Source organism: Chinchilla lanigera, unplaced genomic scaffold, assembly GCF_000276665.1.
Source record: "Chinchilla lanigera isolate Chin_1 unplaced genomic scaffold, ChiLan1.0 scaffold00141, whole genome shotgun sequence".
NCBI classification, from domain to species: domain Eukaryota; kingdom Metazoa; phylum Chordata; class Mammalia; order Rodentia; family Chinchillidae; genus Chinchilla; species Chinchilla lanigera.
In genome coordinates, this window is record NW_004955542.1 from 290,809 (window position 1) to 313,367 (window position 22,559).

Here is a 22,559-nt window from a genome sequence, read left to right on the forward strand (position 1 = left end):
TGAAAACAACCAAGTCGAAGCTGGGCATGGTGGTACGTGCCTGTAATCCCACATTCAGGAGGCTGAAATGGGAAGATTGCAAATTTGAGGGCAGCCTGGGGTATTTAGCAACTAGCCTGGACTGCATAGTGAGACTTTGTCTCAAAAAAAAAAGGAAAAGAAAAAGAAAAAAGACAAAGACAAAGTCCATCTATGCCAGAAGCGGAAGTTACCGGAAAAAGTGGCCTCACCCAAACGTTTCTAAGCTTTAGAACCAAGGCGTCCAAGACAGAAATCAGGTCACTCAGATGGGATGTGGGTGACCTCCTCCTCCTGGCAGCAGGAGACCACCCTGGTCACAGCACACACTCCCTGGGCCCTGCTTAGGACAATCAGTCCTTCTCTGTGCTGTTGGGCTGTGAGGCTGAGAAAGGCCTTGCTCTGGGGCTGTGAGCAGCCCAGGCGCCTACCTGGGACCTGCTCCCCTGCAGTAGTTGAGGGAGGAGGGGAGACCAGGAGGGAAAGTCTAGCAAATCCTCTCCTACTTCCTAGCCCTCCAGCCTCGAGGCACAAGGGCACGGCACCTCACTCACCACAGCAGTCAGCATAGTCGCGGTGCCCAGGTGTGAAAAGCTTGCACAGCCGGTTCAGCAGCAGGCGGTAGTGTACCAGCCGCTGGGTAGGCTTCAGCAAGAAGCTGTTGAGTGGCAGGTAGCAGACTTTCTGGAGCTCAAACTCTTTGTACACCGCCTCCAGCTTCTTATAGCGTTTGGTGGCCTTTTCCAGTTCTGTCAGGACCTCATCGTGTCTTTGGAAGTAGCTGGTAAACTCCTGTTGGGGCACAAAGGTTTAGGTGAGATGTGGAGTGGGCAGAATTCCCCCTGTGGAGGGCCAGGGTATAGTTTAGCAGCACAAGCACCTGTCTGGCAAGCGCAAGGTCCTGAGTTTGATTCCTGGTACAAACAAAAAAACAGAATTCCCCCTGTGGACAGCAGATACAGCTGGTGATCCTGACAGGGCAGGACAGGGATGGACAGGGCAGCCAGGGTCTCTCTAGTTCCCTGGAGCTCTGTCTTTGCCATCTCAGACTCCACCTTGACCTGTCCCTCATTCCAGCCTGTGGGGGTCAGGGCTCCCCCAACCTACTGCTCACTGCCCTGATGCCCTGTGAGTGAGCAAGGGCCTTCTTCCCACCATAGAGATGAAGAATGGAGGCTAGCAGGGTTAGCTCACTTCACAGGACTCAGCAAACACGCTCAGCCTAGCTCCAACCTTGATCCAGAAGTGTCGCTCGTGCGTGGGGCAAAGCAGTCATACTGGCTCAGTTACTGGGGTAAGGGAGCAGCCAGGCCTAACATCTTAGCAACGTGTACTGAAGTGTTCACACGTGGACTCTGGTTGTTCCAGACAGGTTTGTCAGCCGCTACCTTTGAGAAGGTTAAACTGATGTGCTTAATAGAACGCTACAGGCGGTAGGATATGCTGCATGAAACAGATCTGTCTGGGGATGGGCAGAGGACTCATAGTAAGTAAACCTCTGTGAGTCCCAGCTCACCCTGAGGCCTGTATTTACCTGTAAAGCTGTGACTCCTCAAAGGACAAGATAAGGCCACAGCTGAGGCCGTTTGGCTCCAACCCCAATTATAACTACAAGGAGACTGCAGTTTCAGGCTCCACACTCCTACAATAAACGCCAACCTAAAGATAAGGTAGTTCTCCTGATTGACATAATTTACTACTTGGGAAAATTCTCCCAAGGCCCTGGGAGATTCCCACATTTTCTTGAGTATCCTCCTCCTTTGTTTGAAAACCAAATAAATACGGGCTGCCCAGAGAAATCTTTGGCTAAACTCAGAGAATATCAAAGCTGTAAGAGTTAGTCCCTCCTGGAGCTCTGAAATCATTTCAATTGTCTCATTTATTTAAGCCTTTGCTGTCCACTCACTTGGGAGACTGTGGGCCTGATCAGCCTGCAATAACTACAGGTTAATTAACCCAATATTTGACACTAATGAAGGAATATCTTGCTTCTCTCACCGTGCTATGGCTATCCAGAAGTCACTTCATTTTTGCATTTCTTGGTACACTGCCCTCATGGAGCTCTAATATGCCAAAGAAAAAGCCTGAATTATGAGCCCAGCACCCTAGTCCCACACCAGATACGGGAACACTACTCTGAGGGGAACATTACAACAGAGGAACCCTGTCTGGGGAACTCTTCTATGGTATCATGACCTGGGGAACCCTGTCCTGAGGGGAGCAATATTCTGGTAGACATTGTCCATTATTCTGGAAAGAATCCATCGTGAGGGAAATACTTTGCTGAGGGGGATGGTGTATTGGGGAACCCTGTTCTGAACAGAACCCTGCTCTAAAGGAATACTGTTCTGATGGAAACACTGCTCTGAGCAATGCTGTTTTGGAAGAAACCTAGATCTAAGGGGAACTGAATTCTGAGGGACCCCTACTCTGAGGGAGATCTCATCTGGGGCCAATGTTCTAAAGGGGATGCTCTTCTGAGGGGCACCTTGTTCTGAGGGGAAGAGTGCCTTGAAGAGAACCATGTTCTCAGAGGTACACTGCATTAAGGAATGCTGTTAGGAGGAAATGCTACTCTGGGAAGATACTCCAAGGCAAAACCTGTACTGAGGAACTCTTCTGAGGAGAAACCATTTCTCAGGAATATCACCATGAGGGGAACCCTATACTGAAGAATCCTGTTCTGAGAGGAACATTGCTATTCTGAGCATAACCATCTTCTTAGGAAAACTAAGTTCTGAACTGAGTTGTGAGGCGAAGCTGTTCTGTGATGAATATTGTTATTATCTGGGAGAATATTGTTATAAAGGGAATGATATTCTGAGGTGAATATTTTTTAGAAACTCTGTTCCAAAGGAAAGTTTGTTCTGAAGATAACCCACTGTGAGGGGAAAGGTTTTTTTTTCCCAGAGAAATGCTATACTAAAAAATCTTGTTTTGAAGTCTGTTCTGGAGACATCTGTTTTGAGAAACTCTATTCTGAGAAGGAACCTTCTCTGAAGGTATCATTGTTAGGGGAATGCTGTCCTGAGGGGAGCTCTGTTCTGGAGTAGCTTGTTCTGAGGGGAACTCTGTAACGTATGGAACCTTCTCTGAGGTGGACCCTGTTTCGAGGGGAATATTGTGCTGAAGATGTGTTCTAAGAGGAACTTTATGGGGTATGCTGTTCTGAGGGTAATTTTTGATGGGAACCTTGTTTGAAGAGCACTGTTCTGAGGGGAAGTATGTTCTGGAGAAAGATATTCTGACAGGACCCTGGTTCTGAGGGACAATTCTGTGGGGGAATATGGTCCTCCAAGGAAACAAATTTTAGAGAATGCTCTTCTGAGGGAACCCCTGTTCTGAAGGGAAAGTTGCTTTGAGAAGTGCTGTTCTGAGAGAAACAGTACTCTGAGAAAAGCTATTCTGAGGGGAACTCTTTTCTGGCGAATGATGTTCTGAGGCTACATATGCTTTGGGAGACTCTGTATTAAAGTGAATCCTATTGAAGGGAATGCTGTTCTAAGGAGAATTTTATTCTCAGGGAAGGCTGTTCCAGGGGGAACAATATTCTGGTGAAAGATTCTCTAATGGGGACCCCTATCCCCTTCCTGAGAAGCATTTTCTTGAAGAAAACCTTGTTATGAGAGAAATGCTGCTCTGAGGAAACTTTTTTAAAAAAAAGTTCTGAAGAAATGGTTCTGAGGGGAAACATTTTAGGGAATGATGTTTTGGGGAGTACCCTTCTGAGAAAAATGTTGCTCTAGAGGAATCCTATTTAGAAAGGAACCCTGTTCTCAGGGGAACCTGTTCTGAAGGGAGTTCTCTTCTGAGGGGAATAACAGTATTCTGAGGGAGGATTTCTTCTAAGCAACTCTGTTCCAAAGTAAGCCTGTCATGGAGAAAGATTTTCTGAAGGGAAGCTGTTTCGAGGGGAACTTAGTCCTGGGGAATACTGTTCTGAGAAGCAGGTTTTGAGATGTGCTATTGTAGCAGAACACTGTTCTGAAGAACTCTGTTCTGAGAGGAACCCAGTTCTAAGAAAAGCTCTATGAGGAAAAGGGAAACACTGAGGGAAACAGTGCTCTGAACAAAAAACTGTTCTTGGGGGGAGTGCTGTATTGAGCAACCCTACTCTGAGATGAGCACTGTTCTGAGTGGAATCTTATTCTGAAGGGATCCTCTTCTGAGGGAAATCTTGTTTTGTAGTGAGCTCTTCTCTGAGTGGAACACTTCTCTGGGAAGAGCTACTTGAAGGAGAACCCTGGTTCTGAAGGGAGTATTCTTTGAGAGAGCACCATTCTGAGAAGGACCTTATTCTAAGCAATGCTTTCTTAGTGAGACTTTGTTCCGAGGAATCTTGTTCTGAGGGCAACCCTATTGTTAAGAATTACATTTTGAGCTAAAGGCTGCTCTGAAGGAATTGCTGCTCTAAGCATAACCCTGTTTTGCTTTTTGTTTGTCTGAGACAGGCTCTTTCTATATTTCAGACTGATTCTGAACTCACTATGTACCCTAGACAGACCTGAACTAACAGCAGTCCTCCTGCCTCAGCCTCCCAGTGCTGGGATAACAGATGTGTGCCACAATTCCTGGTGGGGCAACTCTGTTCTGAAGATTACCTTGTCCTGGAAAATTGTTCTGAGTGGAACACCATTATTTCTTGGGAAAGCTATTTTGAGGAGAAATCTGTTCAGAGGAAAACCTTATCTGAGGAACATTATTCTGAGAATAACATGATAAAAAGCCTATGTTCTGTGGAAATAATGTGAAAGGAAAAGATATTCTGAGGGAAGCCCTTTCTGAGGTATATTGTCCTGAGGGGAATCCTGTTTGGAGCAGTACTGTTAAAGAGAAGGCTGTTCTTAGGAGAACACTACTCAGAAAAGCTATTCGTAGGGAAACTGTCCTCTGTGGAAGGTGGTTGAGAGGAATGCTATTTTGAGAGAAACACTGTACCGAAGAGAAGCTTGTTCTAAGGAGAAGCCTGTTTTGAGGCAATGTATTCTTAGGGGAACAGTATTCTGAGAGAGACCCTCTTTGAGGAGAATGCTGTTCTGAGGGGATCTCTGTCCTGGGGAATCCTTTTCTGAAATAAAATAAGTTTTGATTGGAACTTTGTTTTGGAGAACACTGTTCTGAATGGAACCCTCTGGGTTCTGAGGTGAAGGAACCCTGCTCTGAAGTGAGTGCTGTTTTGAGAGGAACACTGTTTTACAAAGGCTACATTTAGTGCAACCCCATCCTGAGGGAATGCTTCTTTGAGAGAAATGCTGCTCTGAAGAGAACTCTATTCTGAGGGGAACTGTTCTGTGGGAAATTCTGTTCCAGGGTACACTAGGAGGAGTTTGTTTTGGGGGATAGTTTCTGTTGTGGGAAATGCTGAGAACAGATCTGTTTTCGTCCACAGCTTTCATGCCAGGCCTGGAGTTGTAAAAAAGCCTTGACCTACCTTTAACTGACGCATGTTCCTGAGTAGGATGTCCCCAATTCGTTGATGATCATCTTTCGTATGGGCAACGGAGAGCCCTTCCCTGGAGTAAAGAGGAACAAGGTCAAACCCCGTGAAAGCTGACAGAAAACACAATGATCTGATGGTAGCTTTACTAGCTGTCCTAGTCACAATCAGGAATGATGGGATACTTTGAGGTGGCCTTTGACAAAAACAATTACTATATGTCTTGGCAATTCTCTAAAAAAGTTTATAACCACATAAAAAAGGGTTCACCCATTTTTAACTTGATCCTTTCACTCTCTTTTCTGAAGAAGGATGAATAAAGGTTACTGTTAAATTTCTAGATCTCTCTACAGGATTTAAAAATATATTTCAATGACATACTGGTTTTTCTGAATTAGTTTCTGATGCTGGAAAATTCTTGAGAGCAGTGATGATAATAGGGGTAGGGGCCTCCCCATGGGGGTAGCACTCAGGGACTGCCCATGTATGGGTCCAGGGCAAGAGAGCTACCAGTGTGTGCAGTAGGAGTCCTGGAAGGGGGAGCCACCCATGTGAGCATCCAGAAGGTGGAGGTTTCCTACGTGTGGGGGTCCAGGAAATGGGTGGCCACCCAGCATGCAGCATTTTTACCAGAGTGCCAGCCTGTGCTCCACCTCATGCAGGAAGCCTCTGTGGAATTCGTAGACAGGATCAATGTTGGAGAAAAGCAGGGTCATCAGGGATGTGGGCATGGCATCTTCCTTGACCACTGCACTGCGGAACCACTGTGGGAAAAGCTTGGCATGACGGGAGGCACGGCCTCTGCTGGGGACCCAGAGAGCATGCCCCTGAGGGCTTGTGGCCACAGGACACCCAGCCAAGACCCTCCAGACACTGTGTATGAAAAAGGCTCAAGCTAGCACCCTACCCATTCCTTTGCTGACCACCCAATCTTTAAATATAGCAAAACAATTCTAACAAGTTTGAAATGGACACATTTCCAGCTTTTCAGCTTCACAAAAACTTGGACCTAATATTCTGACCTTAAACATCATGTCTTAAGAAAGATATAAGTTAAACAAAATTTATACATATAGCAATGATTATCAGTAGCTATTTCTCAGGAGAGAACCTCTATGTTTAGATTTAAGACATATTAAGAAAATAAAAATAAACAAGGACTGGGGTTTCATACCACAGTTATAACTTCTAAATCCTTTAGGTATGTTCGTTCTGTAGCAAGAATCTCCTTTGCTATGAAATAAGCCTCATCTTCTGGCACGCGCTGAAAGAAGGTGAGATGGCCGTGAGCGTGTCACCCTTTTGGGTTCAGGGAAGATCTGAAGTCTTTAAACTTGCTTTCTTCTGCTCCAGTGAACACCAGCATGAGATCTTTGGTCATAACTTCTGAAGGGGTTTACTGTACTTCTAAGTACAGTCACAGTTAAGCCCAGGTAGCTCCTTCACATGTTTTTCTCTTTATATTACCCTTTGGAGAAAGGAATTGTTGCGCAAATAATATACGTAAACAGGGTTGAGCTTGTTATTGGCTTTGTGATGAAATTATTGCTCATTTGTCACTGCCAGTGGCATAGCCGGTTAACAGACAGAAAGCAGCGAGTGTGTATGTTATATAAGTGTGTGTGACATGATAAATAACTGAATTTAATCCCCAAAGTCACTAAAATGACCAAACAGTGTATGTTCTAAAGGTCCCTACAGCACAGCACTAGGCTGGCTGATGCACTTTCTGAATGTGGAAGTGGACCTGACCCCAAAACCTAAGCTTAGCTTTCCACTTCCTGTGACCCATAGGGTGGCCCAAGCTAGACCTGTCCAGGGAACTCCTGACTCCCCTTTAGAGCTGTCTGTGCCCAACCTGTTGGTGCTAGATAAGTCGGTGACTGACATACTCCAAACCTTGCCTACTCAGCAGTCCCGGCAAAGCATGTGGCCCACGCTGGCCTTGAGGTGCTTAGTCTGTCCTCACAGGACCTCTCCCCACCCTGAGCCCCTTGCCCCTCTGCTGGCACCTGCCAGGAACCACAGACTTGCTCTATCCCTGCACAGCTCACAAACAGCCCTCTCAGACGGTGGACTTCTTAGGGCAATTGGTCTACGTGTTCACTGTGCAAACATGGGTTTACCACATGCTAGCTCCAAACCCTTGTGCAAAGGTTCCTGCCCCGAGCAGGCAGCCTGCCAAGCGGTGGCACAGGAAACAAGGCACAGTTAAGGAGGGAGCCACAAATCATGGCAGGAAGTGCCACAGAGAATGCAAGGTGGAGGAGGGTAGGGTTGGCAGTGGAGAGAAACAGGGGTGGCCTGCAGCCTCACTTGGAGTGATGGGGTGGGTTGCAAACAAGGCAGAGGCCCAGAGGCAGGGGGCAGTGGAGGTGGTAAAGGGGGATGAAATGGTAACTTGCGGGGAGGCAGGCCATCTGCCTCTGGGTGCTCTGGGGTCTTGGGAGTCCCTGTGAATGCATTCTGTTTGTTTGTTTTTTTTTTTTGTTTGTTTTTCTCCGGTACCAGGAACCGAACTCACGACCTTGTGCTTGCCAGGCAGGCGCTTTTGCCGCTGAGCTAAATCCCCAGCCCCCCCTGTGAATGCATTCTGATCTGCTTGGACTTCAAGATGCAAGCAGACAAGGAGGGGCAGCGAAGGCATCTGCACCAGCCATATAAGATGGCACTGTGCATGTGAGAGATAAAGCCAGCAAGGTGGCAGCAGCAGGTCTTGGCTGGAGCCAAGGGAAAGATCAGTCACCATCATCCAAAGTTGGAGAAGGGAGGGAGAATTTGGGGAGGAAGAGTGGGAGCTGAGTCTCACCACAAGAGGCTGAGGTAGACTTGAGAAACCAGGGAGGAGCAGTGAGGGGCTGAGGAGGAGAGCTGGAAGCTGCCATGGAGCTTGCATCCTCCTCCCTAGGCCTGTGGTTCTGAGTTCAGGGCAGGTGGATCCCTGGAGAGTACCTTGTAGCTGAAAGGGTGGCCTAAGTGCATCCATCTCATGTGCCCCACAGCCCACTAATAATGCTGGCTGGCATCCTCCGGCCACCCTGGAACCCATGGCCACTGAAGCCCTTTAGAACTGGGTGCTGCTAACCTCTCCCCCAGAATCCTGCGGCAGCTTCTCCCCCAGCTCCTCCAAGATGACTGGCAGCCACGTGATGGCTCTGGTCCCTGCCGTGTCCCTGTGGAGTTCCCACACTGACCCTGAAGCATTAGACCGCCTTCCCAACAGAGCAGCTGAGTCACTTTCCAACTTTCACATCTTATTTTGTGCACGTGTGGTGGTGGTAGCTCGACTGCCCTGTGAACACCTGGTGTTGGAACTGACGCCGAGAGGCCCATATCTGTGGTAGGGAGGCATCAGCTTCCCCGCAAATGAGGGCTTCTGGCTGCTTCACCCATGAATGGCTGGCCGTGGGCTCAGTGGGGAGGGATGTACAGTGAAGTCACTGCCTACACACAGTCACCTCTAAGTGAGGCCCAATTCCAAAGTCCTAACTGAATGCTGCTCTATAGAAATCAGACTTCTCAAACCCCAGAGCAGCCCCATCCGGGGACAGAGATGCCTCCAAAGCAGCCTCATCACTGACGAGAGTTTCCTCCCAGGTGCCACAGCCATGACAAAGGGCTGCAGCTCAGGCTGCACCAGCCATGGAAACCAAGTGGGGGAAAGAAAGCCTGGGAGCCTCAGTGCTCTACCCCCAAGGATGGCACTCAGGGGCTGTGGCAGCGAGAACAGCTCAGAGAGGAGAGCATGGCCGGTGCCAACCTCTGTCCCTGCCACTGTGGGAGTGCATCTCCAGTTCTCAGCCCCATGTAAGTACCTGGAAGGACACTTCTGCCACACCTGGCTGCCAACCTTCCACATGCTGTTGGTCCTCACCAGTTTCCATTGAAAGGGAGGGAAACAGGGTATCACGTGGAGACCCTGGGGAGCAGGGGGACCAGCCACAGCCTTTGCTCCTTACAGGCCCAGAGGGTCAGGCTGTTCCTTGTTCTTCCACACAGCCAAGCAGCCAGATGCACATGCAAAAAATGGACAGAGCTGACACACCAATGGGAGCACTATGGATCTCCAACCCAGGTCCTTCGGGAGAGAATCAGTAAATCTGTCTAGGAGTGGTGGTGAATGCCTGTAATTCCAGGTACTTGGGAGGCTGAGGCAGGAAGATCTTAAGTTTGAACCCAGCTTGGGCAAGTTAGTGAGATACCACCCCCGCAACAAAAATCCAAACCAAATAACACAACAAATAAAACAGTGATTCTGTGGCTACAGCTCCCAGTAGCCTGTGGTGGCTCTGCTGGGTACATGGGTTCAAAAGGCCTCAGAGGACTGGGTGGGAGCCCACCTCAGAGTCTCAGTCCTGACTCCAAGCACAGCTCCCCCAGAAGCCTGTGTGCTCAGCGGCCCCTGAATGTGGGTGATGGACTGGACTGGGGCTAGCAAGGGTGAGCAAAGGCTGTCCCTGCCAGCCCAGCAGCCCACCATGCTCAGCACCAGCCGGAAACTGCATGCAGATGTCCCTTGGGACAAGCGGGGGAGACGGCAGACCAGAGCTGTGAGCTTCCAAGGGCTGCCACAGGACTTGTCCTCTGCGGAATGGCGCTCGGGGTGCTTGCATTGCTATCCTCAGGCCCTGTCAGTGCCAGACCACTCCAGTGTGACAAGTCGTCATCTTACAGAGCACCTCACAGAGTCCACTGTTGTTAATATGCTCAGTAAGAAACTAAGTTTAGGGTTAGGGTTGGGGATGTGGTTCAGTGGTAGAGTGCTTGCCTAGAGGGTGTAAGGTTCTACCAGGGTTCAATCCCCAGTACTGCAAGAAAAAAAACAAACAGGAAAAAATTTAGTTTTAGAAACAGATTTCAAGTTTTTTTTAACCAAAGAAACAATGAAACAAGTAGATTTTTCATTAAGTTTCTAAAATAAAAAATATGCTATCCAACAGGACAACTGCCTTGCTGCCAAATAGGCTAAGTTTTCAAGTGGCCAGCAGGGGTTCTGCAGGCTGGGAGACAGGGAGTAACCTGCAGTGAGCAGAACCAGCCACCAGGTAGCCATGCCCGAGTAGAGGCAGGATGCAAGGTACAGGGAGGAGGAGCTAGCCTTACTGCATGTGGTGATGGCTGCTGTGCTGCCTGCTGAGGAAGCTCAGTTCCTGGGCCCTACCAACTGGACATGCAGGTCTCAGACAAGATATGCTTTCTATGTCAATTCAGGTTAAAGCACTGCTATGGCTTGGTTCAGAATGCCCTTTACAGGTCCACTGTTAAAGGTTGAGGTGGTGGCAGCTTGAAGAGGTGAGGCCTAGGAGGAGGTCTCTGGGTCACTGGGGGCCATGTGTGGGGGAGACAGTGGGCCCCCAGCCCCTCCTATTTCTCTCTCATTCATTCACATCCTGGCCGCTGGCGAAAGGCCTGGCTCTGCCACACATACCCAACATGATGTGGAACACAGGCCCAAAGCCACAGGGCCAATAGACCGTGGACTGAAACCTCCAGAACCATGAGCCCAGAGAAACCTCTAGAAGCTATCTAGGTGCGTCTGGAAAGTGAGGGACAGCACCTCTCCTGTGACAGGACCCAGCAGGCCCTTCCCACTCTCTTCCCTCTTGGCCTTCCAGGGACAGCACAGTCTGAAGCTTATTTTAAGCCCACTCACTCCACAAACCTTTCTTATATGCCCACCTGCAAAACCAGACGCCAGGTGGACCCCACTGCCTGACCGCCTTCACCATGATGTCACCATGGTGAGGCCAGCAGAGTGGAGGCTGCCTTGGGTTTGTGGCATCCCCTGCCTCTGTGATGAGGTTCTGAGTGTCACTGCAGACTCTGCTGTATCCAGCACTAGAGACTGCAGAGGCGTGGTGCAGCTCAGCCTTCCATCATGGGCTTTCAGCCAGTGTCCTGCCCCACGTCTTGGACCTCCCTGCAGGAGCCTCCTCCACTGCCCCCAGGCTCTGGCCTATGCTCCACCCATCTGATGGCCCAGCCTCTGGTCAACCTTCCCTCTGCATCCAAATCTTTTCTTACCATAGAACTGGCAAAACGGAAGCAGGGAGGGAGGAGTGAGCCCTTAAAGAAAGGAGAAGGGTGGTGAGGCTGAAAGCCCCCCCACCATGGCCTGTCCCATCCCCACCCAGCCAGACACTTGGGACTCAAAGGTGTCAAAACTGCGGGTTAAAGAAGAAACTTGTCCTCACAAAGGGACTGGGCATCCATTTCCTGTGCCTTAGGCTCACGGGTGTGAACAGACCCTCCCCTGCCCCCCACGGTCCCAGCAAGCCCTGGGGCCTCCAGCAGCCCACCTTGTGTCTCGGCTCCTCCGGGTCATCCGTCCGGGTTCCACCAGCATCACTAAGGACAGGGCTTAGCAGGGGGGATGAGCCCTGCTCAGCGGGGCCCAGAGCCACCTGAAATGCAGGGCTCAGGCTCAGTGGGCTCTTCTGGCTGGAGGGAGAAGGTTGAGGACTGTCCACAGCAAGTCCTGGAAATGAACAGGGCGGGGTGGAGCAGAGATGAGAATGGGTGTGATGCTGGCTGAGAGCCATGCTTCTCCTGGGGCACTAGCCTGCTGAGTTGCTCCTGACTAGGCACTTTCTGGGACATGTGCAGGGGGCCTGTCACAGGCAGGTCTACATGTGACATATAAAAAATGAGCTGATGGCTGATCTACCCAGTATCAGAGTCCAAAAGAGATGGTGTGGACCCTCAGGGCCCAGGCGGCCCTCAACATTCCCTTGTATCTCTAAGGGTTTCTTTCTGCTCTAGTGAAGACTTAACGGGTAGTATGACTAAGCAACAAGACCTTAAAGGGGGTGGGGATTTAGCTCAGTGGCACAGCGCCTGCCTGGCAAGCGCAAGGTCATGAGTTCGATTCCTGGTACTGGAAAAAAACAAAAAAACAAAAACAAAACAAAAGTCTCAACAAGAACTTAAAGCAAAAGGTGGCATGAGGGCAGGGCTTTGTGTGCAGAGGAGGGGCTTCAGCCTGACACCTGCATAACACGACCTGGAAGGCAGGGCTGTTTTAATGCCACACTCACTGACCTCACTGAAAAACCAGATCATATAAAATTGTTCAGTTCATGATTTTTTTCCTTGGGTTTCTCATTAATGAAATTTTTTGGTATCTAGAATTATATTACAGTAAGTAATAATTATTTTTTCCTCCTCCTTCAAACAATGGTTGCCTTTGAATGAAGAAGTCCTGAATTTTCAGCATAATTTTAAGGAGGCTAAAGATGAGGCATATTTCATCATACATTTTATAATGAAGAAATTTCCTTTTAAAAAAAAATTCTCAAAGGTTTCTTATGTTTTTCCTATGGCAAACCAGTAATTAAGTTCTAAATTTTAAAGATGTCTTTAAAAGTTTTATAGAAGAAATTTAAATACTATTTAAAAACTGCTAAAGATAGAAATTTACATTTCCAATAACATCGTTATTTCTAACCATGATTATTAAATCAGTTTACAAAATGCTGAACAGAAGTGACCAGATCTGAGTTATGGCTGCAAGCACGCACACCACGGGATCCCAATACTCCATCCATAGCTGACTTTAGAGCAAGGTTCTCATTAGAGTTACATGCAGGCACCTACAGTGACCAGTTTATAAAGCAAAAACTTGGTTTATTTGCCCCAAAACACCTCAGTGTGCAGGCAGATTAGTGCAGAGCAGCTTCTTGGGAACCGTAGCACCAGGTGGTCTCCGGGTGGGTGTGGCCTCCAGCCCTGAGAGCATCCAGAGCAGCAGGGCAGAGGGGAGGAAGTCCTTATTTTCACATTGACAAATTCAGAGATCTGCAAAGACCCTGGCTGCTGTTGGGATTTCACTTATCTGGGTTCTTTAGATGAACAGACATTTATGAAGGCAGAACTTTCCTCTGGAATTTTCTACAAGATACACTTAAAACAACAGAAAACATTTATTCACATAAAAGAAACCCTAGACGATGCTACTATAGTGAAGTTATTAATGACCAGCTGATTAGAACTTGTCTTTATTACACATTTAGTTAAAATATGCTAAACAACCTTAATATGACATAAAGTTCTGACTGACCGCTCAGTATTAGTCCCTGCACTGTCAAGGTCTTCCTGTGTTGAGAAGAGTTGCTTCCAAAGATGTACCGTCTAGTATTTGTGCTCTCAAATCCTCTTTGGCCTTAATAATCCAGAACTGAATGATGAAGCCCATTTTTTGGATGGTACCAGGAATCGAACTCAGGAACTTACATTTGCCAGGGAGGAGCTGCACCGCTGAGCTACAACCCTGGCCCCATTGAGGCCCATTTATGCAACTAAAATTCAGAGAAAAGTCTTGCAGCTACCCAAATCTCTCTATTCTCTATAATGGTATCACTCAGCATGTAAAAGCTATGTTTCGAACTCAATTATGAGAACCAAAGATTGCCACTTCAGGCCTGGGTCTCCAGGCCACATAGCACCTCACTGGAAGATGTGCATCCCCCGGCAAGCTCTAGTGGGCAGAGCTTTTAAGAGGTTTGACGAGTTTCAGGTAGCAGAAGGTGACACAAGAGGAAATGGCCTTTCCTTGGGAAGCAATGCAGCACAGGGTGGGGTTACCAAGCAGGCCCTGGCCAGCACGGCCAACAGGGCCATGAAAGCAGAGACACTTCTCAAGGTAAACAGCCTCTCACTAAAACTCATCAAAGGAGGAAACTCCTCTTTACAACAGATTGCTCATGTGGAATAAACTACTTTTGATTCAGTGGACGCTAAAAGTTGTTGATATCATTATTGTAAATAGCTTCTATTTTGCCAACAGTTGTCAATACAAAATTTGGTGAATAGATTAAAAGTGCCATTAAGTGCCACTAAACGTTTAGGAAAACAACCTGTTAACTAAAGCAGACCTTATAAATCATACCTCTTTCAAGTTACAGACTCAGGCCCTATAAGAGAAAACCAATCTATGGGGAATGGCTAGGGACGACAAAACAAAAGTCTGGGTCAAGCAAACAGTAATAAACATGTACTTTTCCTAAACGTGGGGCTGTGCACCGTGCACCTTCTGGCTCCAGGCCTCTTTGACCTTGTCTCTGTAGCACTTTCAGCTGAAGCCACCAAAAGCACAGCAGGAAAACAAGCACTGTGATTAGCAGGGTGCTCTCCTCAAGTGACAGCATGGTCAGTGTGATTCAGGCTCTGCCATTCTGGGCCGTGACAATACAAAGGGCTTTTTTTGTTTGTTTTGTTTTTTTTATAGGGTCGCTCTATGTAGTTTAGTGTGATCTTGAACTCACTATGTACTGTCCTCAAACATGTGATGATTCTCCTGCCTCAGCTTCCTGAGTGCTGGGATTACAGGTGTGTGCTGCCATGCCTGGCCTGTGATGATATTAAAGGCATTTGGCCAAGCATTCCCCTACCTTAGAGAATCCTTTTCATTGATAATGTATATTCAAATGCATAGCTAAAAGGGAGGGGTCCTACAAATGTTTTAAACTTTAAAGGGAGCTACAAAGTATGTTCAGTGTTAACTGATATGGTGAAGAGTTAATCTTAAAAATTTGTAACAACAAACCCCCTACATCCAAGGTAGTAGTAACCAGAAATAGGTTCTGTTCTGAGTTATCGGAGTCCCTATTACAAAATTCTTTTAGACATACTCTTGAAGGATACACCTACATACACAAAGACAATGCTCAACTATCCACTATAGTATCAAAATGACTGACTTCATTACACATGTATATATATGCAATTTTTAAAGAAAGGCACTGGGGACTGAATCCAGGGCCTTGTGCACGCCAGGGAAGTGCTTCATCACTGAGCTCTCCCCAGCCCTTTTTATCACCCTTGAGACAGGGGTCTCTCTAAGCTGCCCACACTGGTTCTTGGTTTTAAAATACCGAATGGTTCACGAATTTGCATGCCATCCTTGCACAGGGGCCACGGTAATCTTCTCTGCATTGTTCGTTTTAGTACATGTGCTGCTGAAGTGAGCATACCCATGCGGTTTTGTTTGTTTTGGTCTTTTTGAGACAGGGTCTCGCAATGCAGTTCAGGCTGGCCTTCAGCTCACTTTGTAGCCCAGGCTGGTCTCGAACTCGCAACAATCCTCCTGCCTCAGCCTCCCGAGTGTTGGGATTACAGGTGTGCGCCACCACGCCCGGCCCATGCTGGTTTTGATGTGATCTTCATGCCTCAGCTGCCTGGCTGGCTGGGATTACAGGTGTGTGCCACAGCGTGAGGTGAGAGATTCTTTAATTTCCAAAATTAAAATATTTGAAATTGAGAGCTATGAACAGCAGTTATGCTTCACTGAGCTGTTTCTGCCAGGGGTGAACTCAGAATGTCCACTGGTGGGCACTGCACTGGCTGCACTCAGGAAGAGCAGGTGAGTTCTCTCAAGACCGCAATGCACAGAGTCTGGTTGTCCTGAAGGGTCACTTGACATTTACAACTCTTACTTCAAACTGTCAACAATGACCACTTCTGGAAGATGATTTTCTCGTGGAATTCTTTATTTCTAGAATGTTCTCAGCATCGTTTGGTAACTGTTGAAATGTCACTTAAAATGCAGTTATACTTTGGTGCTTACCTTCACTTTTTTTTTCTCTGAGACAGGGTCTTGCTGTGTAGTTCAGGCTGTCCCTGAACTATGTAGCCCAGGCTGGCTTTGAACTTGAGGCAATCCTCCTGCTTCAGCCTCCCAAGTGCTGAGATTATAGGCAGGGGCCACCATGCCCAGCCTTTACCTTCACTTCTGTTAAGACACTGCTTTATTCATTTAACTAGAGATGAAAGTTTCAGGACTATCACATGCAGAGGGAAAGGCAAACACTTTCCTTTCATAACTTTGCATTTTCTTCTTTAAAACACTGTAATGAACAACCCTTGAAAATATCTAACAATGGATGAAGAATCAGCTGTCAGGCAAAATTCAAAGTAGAGGGTTGATCTGAGAACAGGAAGTGCAAGGAGTGCAAACTTTGGCTCAAATAACTGACCACTCATCCTGGAAGAAAACAGCACAGCTGAGCTACACAGGAGACTGAGATAAGCACGGACTCAGTGGGCTAAAAGATTATTTCCGGCTTCACAACTGGACTAGGATGTCACGGGTCACTTTTGCACACAATCTGGATGAAAAATAAAGTGGGAAGTAGAACTGTTCCTGAGGAGGAGTCCAAATGCCAGTCAGCCCTTGCTCTGTGTGTTCATCTTCTTGAAGGTCACTGTGTCACCCCTATGTGCAGAGTGAGGACCTGGCTATGGTGGCTCCTTCCAGGGTGGGTGTAGGCAGACAGGGGTCACACAAAGTTCTGAGCTGGCCAAGCCCAGTGGCACTCAGCAGAGCTGGTGCTGCTGCTGTGCAGTTTAGAGCTCGGCCCACACATGCAGAACACGTTTCCCCTCTCATTTTGTTCTAAATAAACAAGCCCTTTTTCTTATTAAGAAAAACAGACGTCCTTTGCTGAGAGTCATTCATGGCTGCTTTCTGCTTCCTGCTTCCACAGTGCCCGGAAGGGCCTGGCGCTTGACCTCCACCCCAGCCGATGCTCAGAGCCAGCAGCCCTTCGCTGCCCCCTCACGGTGCGTTGGACTGCCAAAGGCCTCCTCAGCAGCCTGTCCAGATGACTATGTGCCCTCACAAGGGCACGAGAACTACCTTCCAGGATGCCAAGGCTGCCACCAACTGTAGGTCCACCTGGAGCTCCAAGCACCCTATGTCTAGCTGTCCATGTCTCACTATTCTGTCACAATGATGTGGCTTTGCAGAATGTCACCAAATGCTACCTCCACCAATCTCACGAGAGGGGACACACTGGGAGTTGAGTGAGCTGCAGAACCAGCACAGTGGCCACCAGCTGGCACGATGGACAGCAGGCTGACTACAATGGGATGTATGTTGCTGTGGACAGTGGAACTGCACCAACTGGCCACTGACAAAAACAATCCCTCTTCCAAGATACCATCGAGACTCATTACCTGCATGACAGGGTGAAATCCATCACAGATTCAGTGGCCGGGTAACCAGCCTGTGCAAGCTGGAAGCCCCTGAATCCACCTTGGCAGGATGCTTCTGATAAGCATGTGCTGGGATACAGTGACATGGAGAGCTAAGCTCTGGGCTGATGTTCCCACTGCCAAGAAGTGCCGTCCTGGTCATCAAGGCAGCGCATCCATGTCGGGGCTACCTTTTACCAAAGGTTGCATCAAAACATCTCTTAAGTTCTTTAACTTGTACCATCCTTCATGTGACAAAGAACAGAAGCAGGCACACTAACCTATAGCAGAGTGGCACCCTGAGTCCTTGTCCAGACTTGCCACCTGCCAGGCGTGCAGTATCCTCCTGCACTCACAGGCAGCCCAGTGCTTTGACATGCTTCTTCTAATAAAATGGATCCCTGGGGGGCTAGGATGTGGTCCAGTGGTAGAACACCTGCCCAGTATGCGTAAGGCCTCAGCTTCAACTCCCAACACCACAAAAACAAACAAACCCCAAGAGATGTATTTTTTGTCTAAAACTTCAAGATGCAGTCTGAGATGACCCCAGAAGACTGAAGGTCTGCAAGGTTCATTAAGGAAGACTTAATTGATGTACTTGGAAAAACTAAAGGCCTCATAGTTTTCACCGTTTACATCAGTCACCCTACAGAGCTAATTTTAAGATCCTGGTGAGCAGTTTCTGGAACTGAGATTAGCCTGAGCCGCTTCCCTGTGAACCACGCTCTAACTGCATCACCACTGTGTCTTTGAGCACTGGGCACCAGGCGGCAGAGGTGCTGGCAGGAAGCAGGCCCACAGGATGGGACCCGAGCTCCTGAGGGGCACCTCCTCCCTCATGGGAAGAGACTGTTCATCTGTGGGCTCTGGAGGGTGTCTGAGCTTGTTCCAACAGGAGTTCGCAGCATGTGTTGCAGAGCAGAGGCTGCGCTGCAAGAGGGGTCATGTGGCTCACCGGAGACCCTGCCCACTGCGTTCCAGGTTCAAGTCCCTTCCTGGAGATGTCTGGCACAGAGGCTGTGGCTCTGTACTCTGAGCACCGCGAAGAGTAAGGTAAGGCCTCACTGCTGCTGTCCAGGGAGCAAGGGCAGTTTCCACATATCCCAAGTATGTGCAGGGACAGGGAAGTGTGGACAGTTCCAGGCAGGTAGCAGAAAATCTGTGCTGGCCAAATGGGTGTTCAGGTTTGGAGTTGAAGCATGCTCTGAACCCGGGGCAGGCCTCTTTTCCTGTCACCAAGATGTCACACAGTGGTTCTAGCTGATAGCAACAGTCAACATAGGCTGACGGCACCACTGTGACCAGCATTAAGAGAAGCACTGCTCTGTGAAGAGGGAAGAAAATGTCTCTGGGAGCACGCACCACTGCCCCAAGAGCTGCCTGAGGCCTGTACCGTGGGCACGGACTCTATTCCCTATGAGCCCTCTGCCATGAGCCAGAGCAGAAAGCGCTGCTGAGCAAGGAAGAGCAGGGGCATTGTTGGCACAGCCCAGCAACGTACCTGAGCACCAGGGCCTGCAGGTGCTCAGAAGCCAGCACGGTGAAGGGGAGGCCTGTGAAGAGGCAGTGAACATTCAGGTCTACTGCAAGGCTTCATGTAATGTGACATCATCCTTGACTTACAGAAACAAAAAAACTAGGTAGAGGGGAAAAAAAGCTAAAAAGCCCATTTAAAAATTCATAGTAAATATTTCCTTATTTTATTGAATAAACAATTAAAAATTCTCAATTAGTACATATCTCCAAGTTTATAAATGGCAATTTCAATAGAAAACAAATTTGTAAGTACCACAATCCAGACAACAGAGATGTCTCTTTAAAGAGCAAACAAGTTCAAATACATAAGGAAACCCCAGCTCCTTTCTCTTCATTTCTTAGGGAGTGCAAGTGCTTTCATGCAAAAGAAAGGGCCTGGTGCACAAACAGCCTGGGCTGTGGTGCAGGGGAGGCCAACAGTGCCAGCCTACCTGCCCGCCACGACGGTGTCTTCCATACACACAGCCCTGAGACAAGTGCTATGTGACCCCATGGACTTGAGAACAACTGTTAGCACTTTAAGTTCCCAAGAGGACATGGTATTTTCATCTGCGAAGCAGCTGTTCTAGTGACGGACGTCCTCTGGTGTTCTGAGGCTAGGAGGGAGCATGCGTACCTTGAAGACAAACCCTGAGTGACCATCAGTGGCATACGGATGGGTAACAGCTGAGGACACCGTGCTGTGTGGCACTGTGTGCTCACGGACATAGGTGTCGAGATAACTATACACCAAAGCAATTAAAAGGGACCCGATCACCAGTAATGGCAGGTGACAGTAATGGGAATGACTTAACTGACAGGCTTAACAGTTTTTCATATTAAACTTTTTTGGTATGTTATCGCCCATCCTTTGGTCATTGGCACTAGTTAAAACACAGCTGTTAACTGGAGCAGGGAATCCTACTGGGATGTCATGTAAAGAATTCCTTTACCACATAAGAAAGGCACATATCAATACTTGGTGACTTAACCACTACACAGTATACATCATTACATCTCTTGGTGTACTCAGTCTTGTTAACACATAACTATACTGCTGTTAGGCTTAAAATGTGCATATATTTGCTTACATAAAATACCTCGATTTTTGAAACATGAATGCAAAAATATACTTAGTAACTAATAACTATTCCACCCAAGGCAGAGTATGTTGCTAGTGGTGGATGTACTGGGTACAACAGTAGCCCTGCACTGCAAGAGCTGCTACAGGGCCTTGTTCCCTTCCACATGTACCCACTGGCTGCTGTCCTATAGCTGCATGTTACACTTGGCCACTGTCCCATTTGTGTGCACATACCAGCTTCTATCACCTCTCTGCACAGACACATTGGCTGTGACAGTGACAGTCCTGCCAGGTGCCTTGCCCAAGGAGCCTCAGCATTGTCCCCCTGAGGCTGACACAATGAGCAAGGACAGCCCATACTATGGACACCACATGCGCAGTGAGCTGCTCCAGGCTGTAGTGCTTCTCAGGCTGTACTTTTCTTTCTGCCCCAGCATGTGCCCAGTGTCAGATGCATTAGCCCCCGCTCCCAAGCTGAACCACTGCCAGCACAGGGATGCCAACATGGGAAAGGCCCTGCGCTACCTTGACGCCAACTGGATGTCCTGCAATTCAAGCTCCATATACCATCTTCCATTCAGGTGAACAAGCAGTGCTGGGTTTGAGCTCCACAGCAGGAGGATGTGATCTGTACCATGGCTGTGGTCTTGGCACCTGGGCCTGCACTCTTTTTCCCTGTTCCTAAACTCCCTTGGAGTGGGCACTGTGAACCACCTGGAAGTGGTACAGGCCACTGTCACATTCATGACAGGAGGCCATAAGCAGGAATTCAGAAGGTTGATTCTGGAATAGATTCTTTCAGTATAAAGGAAAAACTGTGACACTTAAAGTGTTACAGATATTGCAAAAGCAAGGCTGGTCACAATTTCTCCAAATGGTGCCAAAAAGTTCAACTTGACCTGGAAGGCACACTTCCACCAGTACTCTCCAGAGTACCTGGGATGTACTTTGTCTCTGGAGAAGAAGTCGCTGGCCACACAGGGCTGTGCAAACTGGTGAGTCAGGGACCGTGGTCTCAGGGATCCAAATGCCAAGCATCATGAGTGACAGGTGGGCTCTGTCCTGGTTGGCTGCTGCACCAGATCCAGGCCCCAGCAGGGATGGCTGAAAGGGGGTGGGAGTGGGGCTCACTCTTTTAAATAAAACCTAACAGAGATACAGTAAAGAGTGTCGAAGAGTAATTTGAACAAATCAAATGCTAACATGCATTGTAAATCAAGGAACTATTAGTTTTGTGTAAGTATGTGTGGGGCTAGGAAGAAAGTGTGTCCTCTTCCAGAGACCCATGCAGGAATTCTGAGGAAAGTAAGCATTTTCTTTAAAATACTCCTGTTACAAAACTCTGAAGAGAGAGAGAGGGGTAGAGCTGGAGTGGCTGAGTACCAGTAATGCTGAAATGGGATGGCAGGGGCTTTTACACTTTTCCTTCTTTCTTTGTATATTCTGAAAACTTCAGAATTAACCATGAAACAATTATCTCTAGAAAGTGAGATTCTATTAATGGAAAACACAAACGATACAACCATTTCATAGGAGGCCCAGCAGACAGTGGTGTAGAGAGGAATTTATTCGTACTCTCCAAGAGAGGGCCTGATGAGATCTTCTGCGGGTAGCTCCACACCTCCAAAGGAAAGGCCTGCTCCCCACAGTACTTGCTTCAGCAGGGCAGGCGTCCCAGCCTGGCAGCAGAGTGCTGCTGCCCAGACTGGACGGTGAGCTCCCTTCATAGAAAAAGACAACTTTTGTCACTTCACGGCACCGAAGGGGACATCTGTTAGGTAACAACTAACAAAGGGAAGGGCAGCCATCAGCCACCCTATGAATGCTAACATTAGGAAAAACAGTTCAGTGTAATACATATTAAGCCTTCTCCCTACACAAACTCAATGTTTATTTTTGGAGTGACACATTGGGAGAAAAGAAGCTGCACCAAACAGTGTTTCCAACCACCGCAAGTCCATCACCACCTTCTACCCCAGTCACACATCCACAGGCAGCAGTAGCTGGCAAGGGAAGCTGCACCCTGCTTCAACACGATGGACAAGGTAAGTCTAAATAAACACACAGGCACTGGCCAAAGAGATTAGTGAAGTGCTAAAACTGTGGTTTAATGAGGCCACAAAAATGGAGAATTACACGATTACACAATCTAGTTAGCCACAAACCCCTTCCTTGTACACAACCAATAACAATGAGCAGAGACACCGACGTATGAGGGACGCCCAGACCTCCAGGAGACCCCGAGCAAGGAGGACTCAGCAGACACAGTGAACCCACCCACGCAGGGAGCCTGAGGCCTCGCACACAAATGGAAATGAGTGCTCAAAGTTTCTGCAGGACATTTTGGGAAGGAAATAAAATCTAAAATATAGGAGTATACTACTACATAAAATCAGAAAGGACAACCACCACCAAGTGCACTTGGACAAATTCAATGGTGTCTGACCAGGGTTGGCCTCAGTCTGGCATCTGTGTGGCACTGGTCACATGGCAGTGCTTTCTCCTAAGGTCCACTGACAACACCTGCAGTCT

General features: G+C 48.1%; 1 protein-coding gene across 7 annotated transcripts in view; it reads right to left on the bottom strand.

Annotated features, from left to right (window-relative positions):
• Positions 1–22,559, bottom strand: part of Farp2 (FERM, RhoGEF and pleckstrin domain protein 2) — a 116,036-nt gene that overhangs the window by 11,320 nt on the left and 82,157 nt on the right. For all 7 annotated transcript variants that reach the window (XR_001232165.1, XM_013508097.1, XM_013508100.1 and 4 more), the window contains exons 14-18: positions 11,755–11,933; positions 6,630–6,719; positions 6,086–6,219; positions 5,450–5,531; positions 573–810 (exon numbers count right to left, since the gene is read on the bottom strand). Coding sequence is in view for 6 of the 7 variants with exons in the window: in XM_013508097.1 (XP_013363551.1) it covers positions 573–810; positions 5,450–5,531; positions 6,086–6,219; positions 6,630–6,719; positions 11,755–11,933 (723 nt within the window). In the remaining variant the exon portion in view is untranslated. The remainder of the gene's footprint in view (positions 1–572; positions 811–5,449; positions 5,532–6,085; positions 6,220–6,629; positions 6,720–11,754; positions 11,934–22,559) is intronic.